We start from the raw sequence: 18,400 nt of genomic DNA, 5'->3' as shown, positions 1-18,400 counted from the left end.
TGAGAGCAGCTGGAACACAAGTGGCACCATTCACATGAGCCATAATGATTTGGTCCATTAAAGGGGAACTATTAACAAAACACACCCAAATCTCAGACCAAGCTGTCAGTGGTCACGTTGCCTTGTGGGTAATGTAGACGCCACATTTTGACATGGATGAGCATTGAAGAATGCATGAAATAAAGAAGATGATATCTCTGGTTCTGCTGCATTCATTTTTCCCCATTTTAAAAATGATTTTTCTGATTGAAAAACAGAAAACACTTACAAAGCCAACAGTCTGCAGTGACAGGATGGAGGAGCTTGCGTGGAAACAGCCCATTGATCTCAGGTCTGGGTAGTTCCCCATGTCTAATACATACATCCTGCCAGCGAAGTCCTGGCCCTCATATGCCAGCCAGCTGAAAATCATTTACATAAATACACACACACAGATATACAAAGGCATTAACACACACACACACGAGAGGGACACAACATGACACTCTCATTCTGGCCTGATGAAGAAAGATGATGACCATTTCAAACTATCATGCATGATGTCAGTTTCCAGTTTTAACACGCACATTAAATTACTTGCTAGCACAGAGTGAGGTGCAATATGCACACTATGCTACATTATTCATGCCAGAGGGTGAACAGGATAAAGCAATTAATTATGAGATATTTTTTAGTAAGTGGAGTAGTGGCAGCCTGAAGCAGATCTGAGTCCCAGAGATACTTTTGTAATATGAGAAATATGTAGCTACAATTGTATCAGACCACCTTTGGGAAATCCAAAAGGATCCTATTGCTAAATGTGCTTCAAATAACTATGATTCAACGTAATCACTATCACCACAGTGTAATAGTTTGTCCATAGAGTGCGGGATTACTCACCTGCCGGCCAGAACCTTGCAGGAGGCCACAGAGAAGCCGTCCTGCAGGGAGGCCACGCTGTCCTCCAGAGCCACAACAGAGCCTTGAAATCCCGGTTCAGAGAAGAGCTGCACCTGAGGCACACGGAGCAAACCGCCTGAGTCACCCCCTCTGAGCCCCTCTACATCAGCTGAGACAGTCACCGCCTCAAAAAGATTAGATGTGATCATTCATCCTTTTCAATCCACCTACCTTAAACTTGGCTGTGTTCTCAAAATCATCCTGAAAGGAAACAACAGCTTAATGAGACTCATTTATATCCACAGAAAAAGGGTTTATTTGCATATTTCTATGTTGAATCTAAACACAGCAGTGGTTTAGTGGTTACTGCACTTTGCCTCTGAGCCTCAGAGGCTTGTCAGAGAGTTCTGGGTGGAGCTGCACCACCACAGTAGACTTTTCATGAAATCTGCCATCATCTGGTTTGAAATGGAGCTTCCTGATGACTCACCTTTGTGATCCAAGATGTTTTCACATTCAGTCTTATGACAAGAGTTTTCCTCTTTTGCAGATCAATTTACTCTTGTTTTGCCTGCGCCTCATGCTCCCAAACATCATCTCCTGTACAAAGGCTTGCCTGTGCCCCCGGAGATCCCTGCTCTCCCTTTTAAATTTTGACTTGGTCACAAGAATGAGTGTTGTGACTGGTCATATGCCATGAAAGCTCTTGGTTAGCCAAACTGGGACGACCAGGGGAAGTGAGAATACAGCAAGCACTCCAATATTGCAAAATTGCTTGATTATTAATCGCACACTGCTAAAATTACAAGTAATGTGATTATGTGAAACTAACTGTGCAGCTCAGGGGAACACACTGCTGCAGTGACTGAACATGAAATATCACAGTTAAAGGATCATTTATTCTAATAAATCCAAATTTCTCCAGCAGAGCAAAACAGCAACATTTCATAACTTTGTCTGAGTCACCGCTCTCACCAGCACAACAGGCATCGCTGAGGCGATTCTAGGCTGCAGCGCTCCCCAGTCCTCTGGGCTTCCATACAAGCCTTTCTCCAGGACGTAGGGCTCACCACAAAAGCCCGGCTCTTCAAACGCGACCCAGCTGAGAGAGAAAACAGAGGGGGCAGAGGCACGATCACCCTTTAATTTTGCACTGACATTTCCGAATTGTTTTTTCTCCCTTTTCATTGGAGAGAAATACAGTCTTTGATGCACCCACACTTGCTAACCACGAGAATTCACTGCATGAAATGTAAAAGTTTTCATTTGTCATGTCAGTCAACAATTCCTGGTCAGAGCTCCCACATGATAGTATCTCAGCAGTTATGTACTGAATGTACCCTCTTGGTAAATGTGGCACATCTTGCGTAGCTGTGCGAGTGCGTATTGTTGTGGACGGCTCGGGTGTTTCTGCTCCTGCGCCAGGCTGTGGTTGTATTTGCATTTGTGGGCCCGTGTCTGTCCTGACGTGCTAGACAACAACGGCAGCAACTGCTGCAACATCGCACTGTACCAATCAGAGGCTCGTAGGGAAGGCAGCACGGCATGGGCGAGGCCGTGCGATCTAATAACAGGCTAGCGGCAGAGCAAGAATAACCCCTCAATGTCGTGACAGTCCTGGCTGCTAAAGAAGGACAAAATGTTCCCCTTCACATTATTCATCATTTTGTTGGTCTCTCCCCTGGGTAGCAACAATCACCATTCTGCATTTCATTATTCTGATTTTAATGACTCTCATTTTCTGATTTGCACCTGGTTTTGTTTACTTCTGATCATAGCATAAGGACGCAGAAATCATAATAGCGCCGGAGCACAGCCGCTGCTTGGATCTTCTATGCAATAATAAAGATGATGAAACGACACACTTAAATATAAAAGGAATTCCTTGTTTTCAGGTGTCTCATAACTCCTCCTGCAAACCATGCAATCATTTCACATTTATTATCAATTCATTACAACTGCAAAAGGGTGTGAAGACGCATCCTCCAAGACCAACTTACACTGACAGGAAGTGAGGTGTGGCAGACTAAACATTAGTGAACGAGGTAATCTGTCTCGACCTGTCAGCGTGGGTGCGGCAGCCTTCCCGCTACGCTCCTGATTTGCAAAGAACGGCTTCACAAGACCTCACTGTTACTGTAGCCTCGAGTAATTATCAGGTTGAGGCGTAGGAATGAGTTTTGAAGCATGCACTGTAGTGTACTGAGCAGCAGAGCAGGTAGGGATGCAAGCATACTTCATCAGGAACACACCTTGAGTCTTGCAGTGGAAAGGCATCCGAGGAATTCAAATAAATGCAGACAGATTTGGCTTGTTTACTTTAGCGGCAGAAATAATCCCGTGAACGCCCTGACCTTCCTATTACTGCTCACACAGCAGCTACAGTCACAGGGATAAGTGTAATACTTGTCACTTACACCCCACGGATGACATCAATTGACTGCGTCTTCAAGCCGTAACCAGTGCCATCCAAGTCGATAACAGGCACCGTGAGGTCAATGTTCATTCCCCGCTCGCCGAAATCTCTGTCGCTGAACATTTTGAGGTGAGGAGCCATGAAATCCTGTGAGAGGGAGGAAACCAGCTGGTGAAAATCTGACGAGCATCACACCAAGATACATCTCACATGAAGAAGTCCACATGTTCTGTGGCAGTGGTTTTTGTCAACGCCCCTTTTGAAAGGAGATAAAGTCCAGTATTCCTCTATGAACCACTGACATTTTCATAAACCATTAACAATACAGGTGGTAAAGAAACAAAAAGTCAAGTTGAACTTTCAAAATAATATTATCAAGAGCATGAACAGCATGTTCCCTTTCCACAACATGAGTTCCTCTCGTTCTAGTTTTCAGGCACAAAAAGTCACATCCTGCACGCTGAAAGCAACTTTGTCTACGACTTTGTCGTGTTTGCTTGACTTTAGATTTGATTGATTTGCTTGACGAGCGTCACTCATCTCACTGCACGCATATCTGCTCACCGTCTGAATTCAACTTAATAATCTGGATCTCGACAGTCTTGCAAATGTGAAATAACTTGTTTCTCTGTGTTGCCCACATGAATCCATATCTGTCTTAATCTTGAGTCCTGGTACACATTTTTCCAAGTATTGAGCCATCCGACAATCAGCACTGTCCGCTGCGGCTCATGTTTAGTCTCTCATTACAGCTTCATGAAAACAAAACCATGGAGACTTTGCACAGTTTATTAATTTTTAGTTCAACACTGTCTTTAATTAATCAATTCTTCAATAAAAACCTTGACAAACTGGAGATTTGCCCGGCTGGTAGACAGTGTAAAACATAAATAAAACAAAATGTGATCATTTGCTAATCCCTTTTGACTTTTTAATACTCAATTGAAAACAGTACAAAGACAATATATTTAATGTTTGACCTCATCAGCTTCGTTGATTTTTGTGAATACATGCTTATTCTGAATTTCATGCCAGCAAAACGTTTCACATTGAAATCACATCATTACTTTTAGCGTATTTGTTAGAAATTAAATGTGACTTAACTTGAAACTGGATATCTTAAGAAACCACAGCTGGTACGGGCTACAAATACATATGTTTTCTATCATTTCCAATATTTCTGAAGCTTTCAACTTGCTTTTGCTTTTTGTGTGGTTTTGTGAGATTCCTACATGAGCTCGGGAACACGTTGTCAGTAAACACAGTTTGTTTGCAAATGATCGAATTCTGTTTTTATATGCGTTTCACACAGTGTCCCAAACTTTTAGGAACCAGGGTTTATTTAATAGATAAGTTGAGTGTCCTTGCTTGCTAAGCTATACACTGTCAATACTGTGAGTTTATGAGAAAAGTCTTGGTCTGAATGGTTTCATGTGGATTTTCTATTCTGAGAAGAATAAACTGTTTTCTGAGGGAACACAGAATGCTTTCCAGTTTCAGACTAATCCTGACCGTCACAAACCCACAACTGAAACATTATACCACAGTCGCTTTTCGTCACATAGCAGTGTATTACGAGCTAACTTCGGTCACATGAAGGTGTATAGTGAGGTACTCACAGCCAGTATTGGTTGCAGCGACAGCAGCTGCTCTGAGCCTCCCCAGGAGCTGCAGTCCAGGTACTCTCCTTCCTCCAGAATGTGCTGCTGGCCCTCAAACCCAGGCTCGCTGTAGCCCACCCAGCTGGAAAGAAAGGAGTGCAGCGATTTTCCTGGTTAGAGCCGTATTTATAAATTGCGACTGCGTTATATAACCTCAAAATTACCAGCTGGCAGCGAAGTTAGTCCTGCAGAAACCTTGCTCTGAGTGCAGATTAGCACCTAGCTTAATCCTGCGCCAGAGCAGAAAATGAACCGTGCGACAGAAGAATAAAGACTCACAGTCCTCCGATGATCTTTAAAGAGCCCACAGACTTCAGTTTCTCGGAGTCAAGGTTTGCTCCATATGCAGAAATGCCTCCTTCACTTTCACAAAAGCTGAAAACGTCACAGTCGATTTCTAAACAGGAGCCCTCGAAGCCGGGCTTCTCGTACACCACAGCCTGCGGTAGAGGAAGGACAGGGCTCACATGAAGCTTGACTGATCATTTATATAGATATTTTTCTTCAAATACAATTAGTCATAGGAAGACACTTGCTGACACTTGACCCAAGATAGTCAGTTAAAGAGAGAGAGTTAAAGACTTCTTTCTAAATGGGATCAAATACATTCGAGTTTTATGTCTTAATGAAGGTCCTGCTGTGGTTCAGTGTAGCCACAAATGAAGTGAAAAATGGATTCACAGTTAATGCTGTCAAACCTTGGTGAGCAGTACAGAATTACATAAATGCACATTTCAGATCACCTTGCACTCATGTTGAATGAAACTACAAGAAGCAGAGTCGGAAAAACAGCTCTTTATCTTTCATCCTGAGGTCTGAAAATGCCTGCTGCCAAAATAAAGTGTGGTTTGCATTGGAAAGCCCTTGACATCGCAACTAGTTTTGGCTTGAAATAACACCAAACAGAAAAAAGAGAAGAGTGCAATGCACAATACCGACAGACCTTTCAGACAGCAGGTTTTCTCTTAATAATGTAATCACAGCTCATCATTTGCTAACTTTATAATCTGGAGATTTAAAACGACTTACATTAACATTAAACATGTGCCACATACAAGTGAGGTAAAATAAAACTGTAGAAGGGTTTGCCAATCCTACCTTGACTTCATTGGGATTCTCCACTTTAAAGCCACCCTGGAACAGAGACATCATCATCATTAACCATTTTCTCTAATTAAATGTACACACTTAGAAGCAAGACAGTCGCCAATTACACAAGCAGTTTTATTTTCCTGGACAATTCCCCGAAACAGTGACAGAGAGATAGGAAAATGAATAGAATTTATAGAACACGCTGACCTGAACTTCTGTCCCTGTGGATATTTAATTACTGCTGATTCTCACATTGACGGTCTTTGAACAGAGTGCCAGAGAGAGGATATTGACATAACACTCCCATTACAGTCACAATAATGAATCGCTTTGAACATTAAAATGCAAAGCGTGTTCATGAAATTCTATCATTGTCATTTTACACGTGACTTAGCAGGCACACAGTTACTGATGAACAAAACAGAAAGCAAGAAGAAAAGTCTAAAGTCATGCCAGCAGCTCTGTGAGGCTTAATTTAATTCCTGACTACGGCATGTTAATGTGCTGATGTTTAGCATGTAAGCGTGCACTCATTTGCTAATCAGCACTAAACACAGAATACAGCTGAGGCTGATGGGAATGTCGTTACTTTCACTGGTATTTAGTCACAAACCAATATTGGACAAATTCAAATTTTGACCCGATAAAAAACCTAACAAAAACCTCCTCTCATCCCGAGCTGGACATGAATGTGTCCACCAAATATCATGGAAATCCATCCAATGGCTGTCGAGACATTTCACACAAGCCACAAATGTGAACCTCATGTTGGTGCTGGAGTCAAGTCAGGATCTTAAGACTCATCCTTTGGGGACCTTGAACATCTGTACCAAACCTCATGACAATCTATCGCTTATTTCCTGAGATATTTCTCAGTTAACCTCTTGATGGCGCTACAGGAAAAGTCTTGCGCTCACCAAAGTCAGCAGGATTCATCCTCTGGGAGCCATGAATGTTTGCACAAAATTTCATTTCAAATCATCCACATTGCTAGCTTTGCTAAAAATAGCAAATTATCTTCATCACAGTCATCCTCCTCCACGCGTTTCCAACATTGGACAGAAATACGCACCATTTTAAGTGGTCTGAGAGATCCAACGAATGGTGACGGGAAGCCCCAGGTCTCAGGTAAAGGGTACTCTCCTGTCTCCAGCACAGCTAGCATGCCCTGGAAGCCCGGGTCACTGTACACCAGCCACCTAAAGGAAGGAGAAACAGCCGGATTGCATGTTAAATAGGCAAGAAGCCAAAAGGTCCCACCACATTAATGCTGACCTAACCTCTCGGCAGTTTTAAAATAACTGAGTCACAACCTTGCATAGCTTTTTGCTTTTAGAAAACAGCAGCAAGGCATCACTGCCATGAAAATGAACAAGGAGATATTTGCTTCCCCATATAGTAGCTCCAGGTATGATCAGTAAATTTACACAGTGCATTAAGTTTTATTTAATTAGTTATTATATATACGTCAGACATGAGTCATGCAGCCACAGCCGAGAACAAAAGCTATTTGTCTTAGGCTAAAGCATCTTGGGAATGGCATGCTTCAGTTCAAAGCATTTTCCTTTGCCATTCGTTTTCAGTGTGGGCAGCCTTTGTTGGAACCGTGCCCCTACCTCTGGCATTTTGAGCCATTATGCAGCACAACACAAAGCCTCATACCAATGACCACATGTGAGCCACTGGCAGAAAAAAATAAACCCAGCTCATTCAGCCAGTGCTGAGGAAGTGATACCAAGAACTGAAGCCAGCCTCATGGTGCTGAGAGATATATAATAACAGGAGCCCATGAGTCATTTTGGTCAGTGAACTCTGAGTTAGGAGTCTGTTGCAGTACATTTGTTACACCCGGCATTACATCTGGTTAACAGTTGTTCCACTTGTCACAGAGCAAAAAGGAGCAGAATTATTTATAACTGATGAGCTGGCATCTGACAGCAATTAGTTTAGTCTAGATGCTGAGAAATGCTGAAACAATCTGTAAAATGTTAGATTCCACTAAAGCTGGAAGGCTGCAAAAGTAGCTGCGGGAAAAAAAGGTTTAGTGTCCTTAACTTCCTCAGGGGCAGGGCACAAAACGTCCTGACTGTCTCCACCTCTCACGTGGAAAAACCTTCTACCCTTTGCCAAATTCTCTCCACACCTTTGTCTGTTTCTCACTCTCCATCTAGTCTCCACCTCTGCGCTCCGCTCTCCAAGTTCCCCAACACCCACTCTCTCTGTTTTCTAACATGCAACAGCAGGACAGACATTCCTGAGTGTGCAAACGAGCGAGTGTCAAAGCAAAGACAAAGATGAACGCCGAGGAACGTCGTGATGATTGTTATCTCTCAGCTCTGACGGCGCTGCGTTGAGCACAGCGGGCGAGATTTCCAAGGTAATCATCTGCTGCGTCATTAGCAATAAAAGATCTATGCAGAAAACTGCGATTGTCCCATCCCCTACACTTTAAGCTTTGCTACTACAAAGCAATGGCACTACATCTTGGTTCTTTAGCACCCTAATGTATCGTATTTCAAATAAAATGTAAGCTCCACATAACTACCTTTCTACCACTCGGATCAATCACAATAAGTAGATCATGTGTCTTGCTAACGATTTCATTTCATCAGCCTGTTCATTACTGTCAGGTACGCTTTGCCATAGGTCAATCACATAGATCTGAATGATTGGTTTTTGCTGGAACGGCCGTACTTACACCCCAGAGTGCACTCGGATGGAAGCGGTGCTCAGTGGGATGCCAAATGAGCCCGTCTCTATTGTGTCATCATGGTAAGGTGTTACTCTGCCGAGGCCCTCCGGTTCAGTAAACAGATCAATATGAGGGATGCTGTAATCCTACAGAGAGGGGGAAACAAACACAGCAATTATCAGCACAGACCCAGCTCTTAAATCATTCCTCTGCAGTGCAACCGGAGAAGATCGGACTCTTTTTCACATATTCTGTTCTTAAGGGGTCTGGAGTGAATATCAATGAAGCAATATCACATATTAGCTAAGTTTCAGAGGGCCATGCGAAGCGAAGATGATGTAGATGCTGGAACACGGGGGGCCAAATGAGGTCGAAGCATTTATCCAGCGCACTCACCCAGACAGCGAGTCGAATCGAGCCGATCAGCATTGGTGGGCTGTTGTGCGGTTCTGTCTCCATCCCGGGCTCTGCCCACATGTTTGTCAATTCGATGCCCCCCTCCTCCAAGGCGATGGTGCGTCCCTGGAAGTCTGGCTTCTCGTAGAGCACCCAGCTGTAGTGAAAACAAAATAATCATATGGCAGAAACACATAATTATATGTTGGGGAAGAAAAGAGGAAGCGCCAGGATAAATGTATGTGATATAAAAAGTGCTCTTAAAGCAAAGCTCAACATTCTGGGAAATGCTTTTATCGCCAAAAGTTTAATGGAAAGATCGATACCACTGTTGGTAAATATCAAGTTACAGCTAGAAGACTAACTAAGACTCAGTTGTTCTGTTATATGTCATTTATTTGAGTTATTTTCATGTGAAATTATGGTTTTACAGGTGTTATGTGATGGACAACTTCTTGACCATTAGCAATAATTTCTCATCTCAATGTCATGGCGACAACAAGCATCAGGAAGTAACTGCTTGCGACAAAGTGGTCCAAAAAAGCCCCCAAAAAGCTCACAAATGAAGACATCATATCTTAAATCAGTACAAAAACCAAAAAGGCTAGCTGTTTCCCCCCCGTTTTCAGTCTTTGTGCTAAGCTAAGCTAACAGGCTGCTGGCAGTAACAGTACATTTAATGGACAGATGTGAGAGTGGTATCAATCTAAGCCAGTGACACTGAAAAGACAGTGACCACATTCACTAATGACCACATAATGATAAGGACACAGTGATTATTCAAATATACCAGTATGCATGAAATACCCAGTACCCAGTGGAGTTTTACACTGGCTGTTTTGTTTGCTCTTTGGCACACACAAAGGGACGTACATACATGTACACAAGGACGCGATACACCTTCCAGTCAACGGTTTCCAATGGTTATTCCACTAATCTAAATGTGTTAACAATGCAGGTTTCAAAATAAAAAATTATTGCTTTGCAAATGTTTTATAGGGAAGGAAAGGCATTCAAACTGCCTGCGAAGCCTCAAGGACACGCAGCTTGTTTTGGTGACACTGACTGTAAACACACACGCCACGGACCCTTTCAAGGGAAAGAGTGTGAGAGCGGGTGCATAATGAGTTTGAAACTCTCAATGCTGATATTTCATTAAATTAGTCCTGTGACACATCCAGGAGCCTTAACAGGAAACACTGGCTCCTAAAATGAATTGATACCAATTAGAGCAACACTTCAGCGCACATTTTCTGAAAGTTCCGGTTGAATATTTCTTCTTACCATCCTCTAATGACCTTCACAGATATGAGAGGCGAGAGCTGCAGAGAGGTTGCATCTGCTACATCCCTGTAAATCTCATACGCCTGGCCGCTGAACTGAGTCTTCTCAAACAACACCATCTGCATAGAAACACGAAGGGCAGCGTCAAGAAGAGAAATCATCAATAGCAAAACACATTTACTCCATACATTAAATCATGATTCCAGGAGTGGTGAAAAGCTAATGGCATGGCTCTTTTCTCTGTTTCCTCTTTCTTTTATGTTTACACTTAAGCATATTTATTTTCACCTACACCACAAAGCATATCCGTACTGTTCATTTAATGCATCACTTTAAAATAAAAGCTCCATTTTAAGTTTATACGCCGACAACATGCTGAAATTTGGGAATAATGGACACTCTGGAGTCAGCAAGTTTTAGTTTGATTCTTTTCAGGCAGTGCTGTTCTTTTGTTTGTGCGTTAATGCCAGTCATGACAGTGGATCCCCAGCACAGCTAAAGCTGGAGGAAGACTGAATTAAAACAATATGTGGGCAAGAAACTGAAAATGTTGAGCACCAGGGGAATATATAACTTTTTTTCTTTGCAGCTACTATTAAAGTTCTACAATAATGAAGAACCACAAGTTCTGCACCGCGTTGGCAGAACCAAATTCCCTCATTGTAATCACATCCAGCTGAGCATTTGCGCTAGACTGTTTTTTTAATACACTGTTTACCCCCAAGAACCTCATATGAAAAGCAGATGTTTTCGCAGAACAGAGTTGTCTGTCTAGATTCCTCTCCCCATGCTGTCTCTGTTCGACAGTATGTGGGCAAAGCTGTGCCGACCGTACCTTTCCAGGACGCCTGTGAAATCCCTTGGCGGTTCTTATCTAGAATGCAAAAACACAGAATTATCATTGCAGCAATGATAAGGTGGGAAACATCTATGAAACGCTGGACAAGCTAACCGTCATTTGCAGCTCTGTGCCTGTTGCATGTCCTGACCTTTTAGAGGAGACTACACTGTTCTGGATTTGTATTCGGATGCACACACCAGCAGAGAAAAAAAGTGTTTCTTAATCCAGCTTTCTTACAAAATAGTCAATTTGCAAGTTTGGCAGCTACAAATGGCAGTGAAAGAAAACTGAAAAAAGTCAGCAACATCAAGTCAGCAACACTGATTAATGACTGCAGTAATTCCTTTAGAAGAAATGTCAAAAGTTCACTTGTTCTAACTTCACAAATGTGAATATTTGCTTGTTTTCTTCACCCTTTTGGTAGTAAACTAAATAGCTTTGGGTTTTGGACAGCTGGTCAAGCAAAACAACCAATTTAGAGTCAGCTTGGGTTTTGGGAAATTGTGACTGATGTTGTAAACTTTCAGTTAAATTTCTTGATTATATCATTATGAAGTGAAACACAAGGGTTTTCAATTGAGCTATCCTTTAGCACCATTATATATTAGCACCAAATTGCATAGTTTCCTAGAAAATGATTGGGAAATTATCTGGAAATGGTTGGGAAAGACAAATGAAAATGACCAAAATAATCAGTGGTTTCAATTTAAATCAAAGGGCCAGTGCGATCCAGTGCGGTGTAGACTGAGAAGCTTCCCTACTAATGATGGTGCCCGATGCCACAGTGCAAATAGGGTTAAACAAGCAGGTGAATTTTTCCATGTAAACGTAGGCAGTGCAGCTTTAAGGGAAATGACAGACAAAAATAGTTTCCAGCTCACCTGCCAGTGCAGCATGCTGTCTAATCTCACACACATGTACTTCAAAGAGCTTTAATTTGTAATAGTAAAGCATTCGGTATCCTTTAAAAGTGTGTACGCTGCACACTTACAGTTCTTCTAACTATCCCGTGTGGCTGAGCCGGAGGCTGCTTAAGCTCAGGGGGGGCGAGGCGCATGGTTGGAGGCATCTCAGGAAGAGATCGAGGTGCAGCATCAGGAAGCACCAGACCTGGTTTCACGGCCTGGTCTGCTTCATCTCCACCGTCTGGACCTGACATTTTTCCAGTAACCTGAAAGCCATGAGGTAAGTGTTAAACTGTTTCTTGTGGTTTTCCACTGAAAAAAAAAAAGAAATTTGTTGTTCTTTTGAGACACGTTTAAAAAGAGCGCTTGGTTTCCTTCTGGCATTTCCTTTCATGATGATTAAAGCACTCTGTCTTTGGTCTGTAACTCTGAGGTATTTTATCTGTGAAATCTGTGTTATGAGGACGACTTTAACATTCAAATGATTTCTAGTTGGTGAAAGTAACATACAGAACAACTAACCTCGGCTTTGTCTTGCTGCTGTCCTGTTGTGCTCTGCACTGGTTTTGCTGGTTCTCCCGGGAGGTACTTCTCTAAATAGTCCGGCAGCTTGATGTCGTTAAAGGAAGGAAGCGGAGGACATGAGTCACTGACCACAGGCTCTGCAGCCTGGGCTTCCTCTCTCTTGCTCGGGGCTGGACTCTGCTTGGCCAGCGTGTCTCTGAGTGGAGCTGTGGCAGTTGGGCTTGGCGGGGGCGGCTGGGATAAAGGTGGAGGGCTTACCTGGGCCTCGCTAGGTGAGGCTTCCGCAGAGTTGGTGCCCTCTGCCTGCGTTTGAGCTCCACTCCTCTTCCCTCTGATGATGGAGGAGTTGAGGTTGCTGAAGACGCAGCTCCCCTCCAAGCGAGACTTCACCTTGACCTGCTCATCTTTCTCCTCCTTGGCATCCTCCTCATCTTTGACGGCGGTCTTGTCCTTGAGGCGAGAGTGGACGTCCAGGCTGCTGATCAGCATGCTCCGGTCTGCCAAACTAGCCCTGGCAGGCTTCAGGCCAGATTTTGCGTCCAAGTTCTGGAGCTTGGCTAGGATGCTCGGGGTTGTTTCTACGGTGAACTTATTCTGCTTCCTCAAGCCAAACTTAAACTCATCGGGGTCAAACGTCTTCTCAAAGTGGTCCTCCTTGATGGCGGGCAAAGCGAATGGCGGCTGAGGTGGCCGCAGCAGGTTGTGTTTACGTGGTGGGAGGGAGAACGGGGCGCAAAGATTCTTGATTTTCTCAATGAAATCTTCATCATCTAGCTCACCAGAGGTGTCCAGAAGATTGCTCTCACTTGCAGCGGAGCTCAGTTTGGGTACAGGGACTTTAAGTTTCCGTTGGGGAAAGTCCACATCCAACCAGCTAGAGGGGACGTCTTGCTGTGTTGCAAAATCATCTTTGCTTAGTCCCCGTGGCAAAAGGGGCTTCTTCATGGATGAACGCTGGATTGAGTCTGGGATTATTTTATTAGCCTCTGGGGAAGTGGGTGCTTTTTGAGTTTGACTCAGCTTGGCATTGGCCATTTCCTTTTCGACCGTGTGGAGCTGTGGATGTGTGGAGACATGACCATTAGCAGCAGCAGGTGAAAGTTCATTCATTGCTGAATGGAACGTTTTCTCAGGCTTCTTCTCCACCACATGAACTGTAGAGCTAGAAGCGGCGCTATCAGCGGGCTGCTGTGCCATTTTCTCTGCACCCTTGAGTGCAGTGATACCACTTGAGCTCTCTGTATCTTTTGATGCCTTACGCTGTGGGCGTCCAGGAGCGAGTTTCACGGCATCCCCTGAGATGTCGACTTCTGAGGGCGCTGGTTTGACAGCCGAACTTTCATTCCCATCCTCCTGCCCTGCTCCCTCGCTGCTCGCAGATTTAGAGACAGACATCGGAGGAGGCTCTCTAGCAGGCGATGCTCTCTGTGCCGTGCTGTCAGCCTGTGGACTTTCATTAGTGGCTTTTACAGTCACTTCCTCAACTGTAGCTGCTTTGGTAATAGGCTTTGGGCTGGCGAGCTCAACATCATTAGCTCCATGTGCACATGAGTCATCTGGTGTATTCTCTGTTTTTTCCACAGACGCAGAAACAGGCTGTGGTTCTGCTGCAGTCCCCACCGTTTCTGTTCCAGGGCTTTCTGTAGACTTTGCTCGCAGCTCAGCCGGCATGCTTGTTGCCGTCTCTCCCTTCGAAGGCTCTTTATCACTCCTGGTCACACTCACGGCCCCCTCTTTATTCTGGGTGACAGCACAAACAGCAGCCTTTTGTGGATGTGTAGTCGTTGCCTGTCTGCCGTGTTGTGTTTGAACAGGGAGGTCTGATGTCTTTTCTGAGGGCTCAGAGGCTGCTTCTGCTCGGCTGGTTTCTGGCTTTCTTTTGTCTTTCGCCGGCCCTGTCTTTTCTTTTCTTTCTGCTTTTTTTCTTTCATCATTCCTAGCAACGCTCCCCTCTGTCCCTGAAATACCTTGTCCGCTGTCGGACACCTTGACCTTCCCGGGGGTTTTATCTGAATTCAGGAGCTGCTGTGGTGCCCCTTTGTATTTCTCCTCAGTCCGATTTGTTTTTTCGCCCTCCTCTTCTTCTAATCTCTCCACGTCTTTACTCTTAGCCTTCTTTATCAGCTCTGTGCCTTTGTGTTGGGGTTGCTGTGTTTGCCCTGCGTCTTTCTCAGTGGGCTCCTTCACTTTGCTTTTACTTTTTGGTTCAGATTGCACTGACGAGTCTTTATCTAATTTGGGATGTTTCACTGGTGGCTCTGGCTCCTGCGAAGGAGTCTTCTCAATAGGTTGTTCGACCACAGGCGAGGGGGAGGGGGCTGGAGTTTCTCTGCTGTCCTTGGACTCCTTTTCCCTCTCCTGTGTGAGTATGAGGCTGTGTCCCCTTGCCTCTTCCTCCTTTGGGGGTAAAATAACAGCATCCTTGTCAATAGGCGTCTTTGTTCCGCTGCTACAAGCAGCAGTATCGGGTTCATCTTTGCTGACAGATGGTTCGGGCTCCTGTCTGTTGGCCGGCTTGGCAATGTTCTCCTTTTTAAATGACAAATCTAACTGTTTCTTCTGTTTGTCTGACACTTTCAGGTCCTTTTTTAATGCTTTGTGTTTGGTGTCAGGCAACGACTGCTCATCTGATGTATTTCCTTGGGTTTTATGAGAGGGTAATGAGACTTTCTCTGAGGCGGAGGCTGTTTCCTCTGAATCATCTACCTGTTCTCGTTTATTAGCGGTGACCTCTGGTTTATTTGATGAGCAATCCACTTTGTTTTCACTATTTGGGCTGATGGGACTGGTTGGTTCCTTGCTTTTTCTTCTTTTTGGGCGGGGGCCTGTTCTGCTGGGGGTTTTGGACTGTTGGCTAATGCTATTGGTCAGTTCTGCAGAATCCCCTGGACCTTTAGCTGGAACATTTGTTTCAACACTGTGAGGTTTCGTACCTTGATCTGCTGTTTTCGAGGCCACTTTGTCTTTTGGTTGTTCCGTGAAAACAGAAGTCTTCCCCCCAACAGCAGCATCTTGTCCATCTGGTTTTAACGTTATCTCCGTCTCTGCATTTGTTTTTATCTGCTCTTTAATATCCAGTTTACCCTGATTGTCTAGTTCTGGTGACACCGATGCAGCAACTGGCACAGACGAGGAGGGTTTTTGAGACATTCCTTTCATTGCAGCCTTCAGAGGCAGCGTTGCTCTGTCATTGGTTTTAGATGCCTCTGTGAAGTTCCTCGCTCGCTCCTTGATCGTCATCTGCCTCTCTCTGGCGGGTGATGCCGAGCTGGACCTGGCCGTGTCATAACGATCAGCTGATCTTGACCTCTGATCTGACAACAAAAAATCTGCTTTCAGCCTGTCAGTGCCTTTCCTGACCGGAGAGACATCTGCGCTCCTCGGGGTTTGGAAGGCCTGCTTGTTGACCTTCCCCGCAGGGCGCTCGAACAGGCTGATTTTATCTGCAATACGGCTCAGGACTTGTTTAGGCTCCTCATCTATTTTCTTCAAGTTGTGCAGTCTGTGTATGATAAGAGGGGAAACATTTTATGCTTTGAACATTTGAAACATGTACAGTTGATTTTGACTCATGTATTAAACTTCCTGAGTATGCACCATGCTGTCTGTCAAGTCAAAGTTGGTTTGTCTGTGCTACACAAACTGTCACAGTTGACAGAAGTGCTGAACAGGCAGAAAACACAAATATGAAAACAAAGATGACAGTTAGTGTAATGTCTGGGTGATTTGTCAAGTCTAATCTGACCTATATTTTAATCTTATCTCTGCTGTGCAGTGACATTTTTGAAGCGCAGGGCCGTTCCTTGAGTTATGACACATGCCATTGTTTCACTGTGCGTACATCTGTGCTATTCCAGCCATAGCAGTTAAGGCACATTCCCTGTTTTGTCAGCAATGTCATGTTAGACAAAAGCTTGGCGGGTAGGTTAAAATGGCTGCTCATGTTGGAGGAAGACAAGGTATATATTCATATATAAATATATATATTAATTCTTCACAAATAGAGCATTATAAGTGGAATATATGATTGGAAAACTGTGAGTCACAAAGCACAAACTGTTCTGTCCATATTTAACCACGTGTAATCACATTTCAGTCAAGGCTTACCTGCCATCAGTCTCTGTTTTAGGCTTATCCTTTGCTTCATCTTCAGTCTTTAATGCTGACTTAAAATCCCGGCTGTCTCCTGCTGGACTTCGATTCAAAGGCACATTTTTTGAAAAAAGCTTGACCTCACTTTGAGAAACCTTAATACTCCTGCGTTTGGACTCCGGGGTCTCTGTCTTCCTTTCCACTTTGTAATCGTCCTCCATGTCTGCGGCCCCATCAACCACACATGCCACAATCACTGCAGTGGCTGAGTTTGAGTCCTGGAAGTCGTCCAGCTGCTTGACTGAGTCGGGGCAGGAAGTCTTGCTCTCCCCTCCGTCAGGTGAGGCCTGAGAGGTGGGGTTGTGCTTGGAGGAGGAGTTTACAGATGACTCTCCCGCATGAGTCTTTGGACTTTTACCCTGAGGACTGGTCACAGAGCTATCTGATGTAGGGAATCCTTTTGGGACAGGTTGGGCGTGGGGAGACATTTTTTCCTGGGGGCTGTTCTCTCCATCTCCCTGAGAGTTCTTCCTCACCCTCCTCCTGGCTGCGTTTTTACGCCCCATGCTGTTGGCCTCTGTTTGATCCTTATCAGGATCAGGCTTGACCTGGGATTCTCTGTGTGCTTTGAGTGACACTCCTGCTAGACTGCTGTAATAACTCTCTGTCCCAGCAGCAGGACTCACATTTGTCCTTATGTTCACTCCACTTGTTGACCTGGAGCTCTTTGGTGAGTCAAAACCCGCAGATGACGTTGCCTTGGGGATGACCTGGAGGCTTTTTGTGACTTCGGTGCGGACAATTTCCTGTCCAGAGCATGTGTCGTTGCCACATTGAATCACGCTGGTCTCCTCCAGGTACACATGGAGCTTCCTGCCAGCCTGTGCTTGTCTCTGTGCCTGAGGCTGAGAGTGGGCCTGGTCACGGTCCCACGCCACTCCCTGCTCCGTAGGGGAAGAGAAATGTGTCAGATGACTGGCATTCTTCTCAGGATTCCCGCTCGCTGAAGTACCGTTGCTGCTCTCCTCCCTCTCCTTGCCCTGCCCTATTCTCTTCTCTCTGCTCCCCACAAACTCCTCCTCTCTTGGAACTCCTTCTGCTGTCTCACTGCTGCTCACAACGGAGTCGTCTCTGTGGGCAGACTGCGTGGCGTCCTCTTCCTCACAGGGGAAAATGTCTCTGGAGGAACCCAGTGGATTGGGATTGGAGCTCTGTACTCTCTCCTCCACCCACTGCTGTCCCCTCGCCTGGGGTCTCACTGGGGCAGGCCCCCCACTCTCATCTTGTCCTTCTGATTTAAGAGCCTGATCGCTAGTTGGAGAGGCATTTTCAGTTGGACTTTTCGGACCGTTTCCCCTCCACGGAGAGAACCAGCTCCCGATACGGCCCAAGACCCCAGTGCTCGGCTGCGTCTCAGGGCTCTCAGACTAAAGCAAAGCAGAGAAATACCTCACATAAATGTCTGCTTACACGTGCAGTGCAGGTTAATAAACATGCATATTTCAAATGAATATGTGCTAACCTTAAATGAACTGACAGCAGTTACACGTGGAAGTGCAAATACCATAGATTGCCATGGAACAAAGGAAAGGGAGAGCAGGCTTGGGATCTAAACTG

At 44.8% G+C, this 18,400-nt stretch overlaps 2 protein-coding genes across 3 annotated transcripts in view; one reads left to right on the top strand and one right to left on the bottom strand.

Moving 5' to 3' along the window:
* LOC139347511 (mitotic deacetylase-associated SANT domain protein-like) overlaps positions 1 to 18,400 on the top strand; it is a 340,723-nt gene that overhangs the window by 281,351 nt on the left and 40,972 nt on the right. The window lies entirely within an intron of this gene.
* The window catches only part of LOC139347476 (beta/gamma crystallin domain-containing protein 1-like), a 28,383-nt gene that overhangs the window by 6,807 nt on the left and 3,176 nt on the right, over positions 1 to 18,400 (bottom strand). For both annotated transcript variants that reach the window (XM_070987127.1, XM_070987126.1), the window contains exons 2-17: positions 16,799 to 18,210; positions 12,689 to 16,193; positions 12,253 to 12,432; positions 11,256 to 11,294; positions 10,421 to 10,539; positions 9,137 to 9,293; positions 8,747 to 8,886; positions 7,121 to 7,247; positions 6,055 to 6,090; positions 5,236 to 5,396; positions 4,915 to 5,038; positions 3,297 to 3,442; positions 1,855 to 1,981; positions 1,111 to 1,140; positions 880 to 992; positions 269 to 401 (exon numbers count right to left, since the gene is read on the bottom strand). In XM_070987127.1, the coding sequence (XP_070843228.1) occupies positions 269 to 401; positions 880 to 992; positions 1,111 to 1,140; positions 1,855 to 1,981; positions 3,297 to 3,442; positions 4,915 to 5,038; positions 5,236 to 5,396; positions 6,055 to 6,090; positions 7,121 to 7,247; positions 8,747 to 8,886; positions 9,137 to 9,293; positions 10,421 to 10,539; positions 11,256 to 11,294; positions 12,253 to 12,432; positions 12,689 to 16,193; positions 16,799 to 18,210 (6,549 nt within the window). The remainder of the gene's footprint in view (positions 1 to 268; positions 402 to 879; positions 993 to 1,110; positions 1,141 to 1,854; positions 1,982 to 3,296; positions 3,443 to 4,914; positions 5,039 to 5,235; positions 5,397 to 6,054; positions 6,091 to 7,120; positions 7,248 to 8,746; positions 8,887 to 9,136; positions 9,294 to 10,420; positions 10,540 to 11,255; positions 11,295 to 12,252; positions 12,433 to 12,688; positions 16,194 to 16,798; positions 18,211 to 18,400) is intronic.

Source organism: Chaetodon trifascialis, chromosome 19 (genome assembly GCF_039877785.1).
Source record: "Chaetodon trifascialis isolate fChaTrf1 chromosome 19, fChaTrf1.hap1, whole genome shotgun sequence".
In the NCBI taxonomy this organism is placed as follows: Eukaryota; Metazoa; Chordata; class Actinopteri; order Chaetodontiformes; family Chaetodontidae; genus Chaetodon; species Chaetodon trifascialis.
This window is presented reverse-complemented; position numbering and strand designations above follow the sequence as displayed.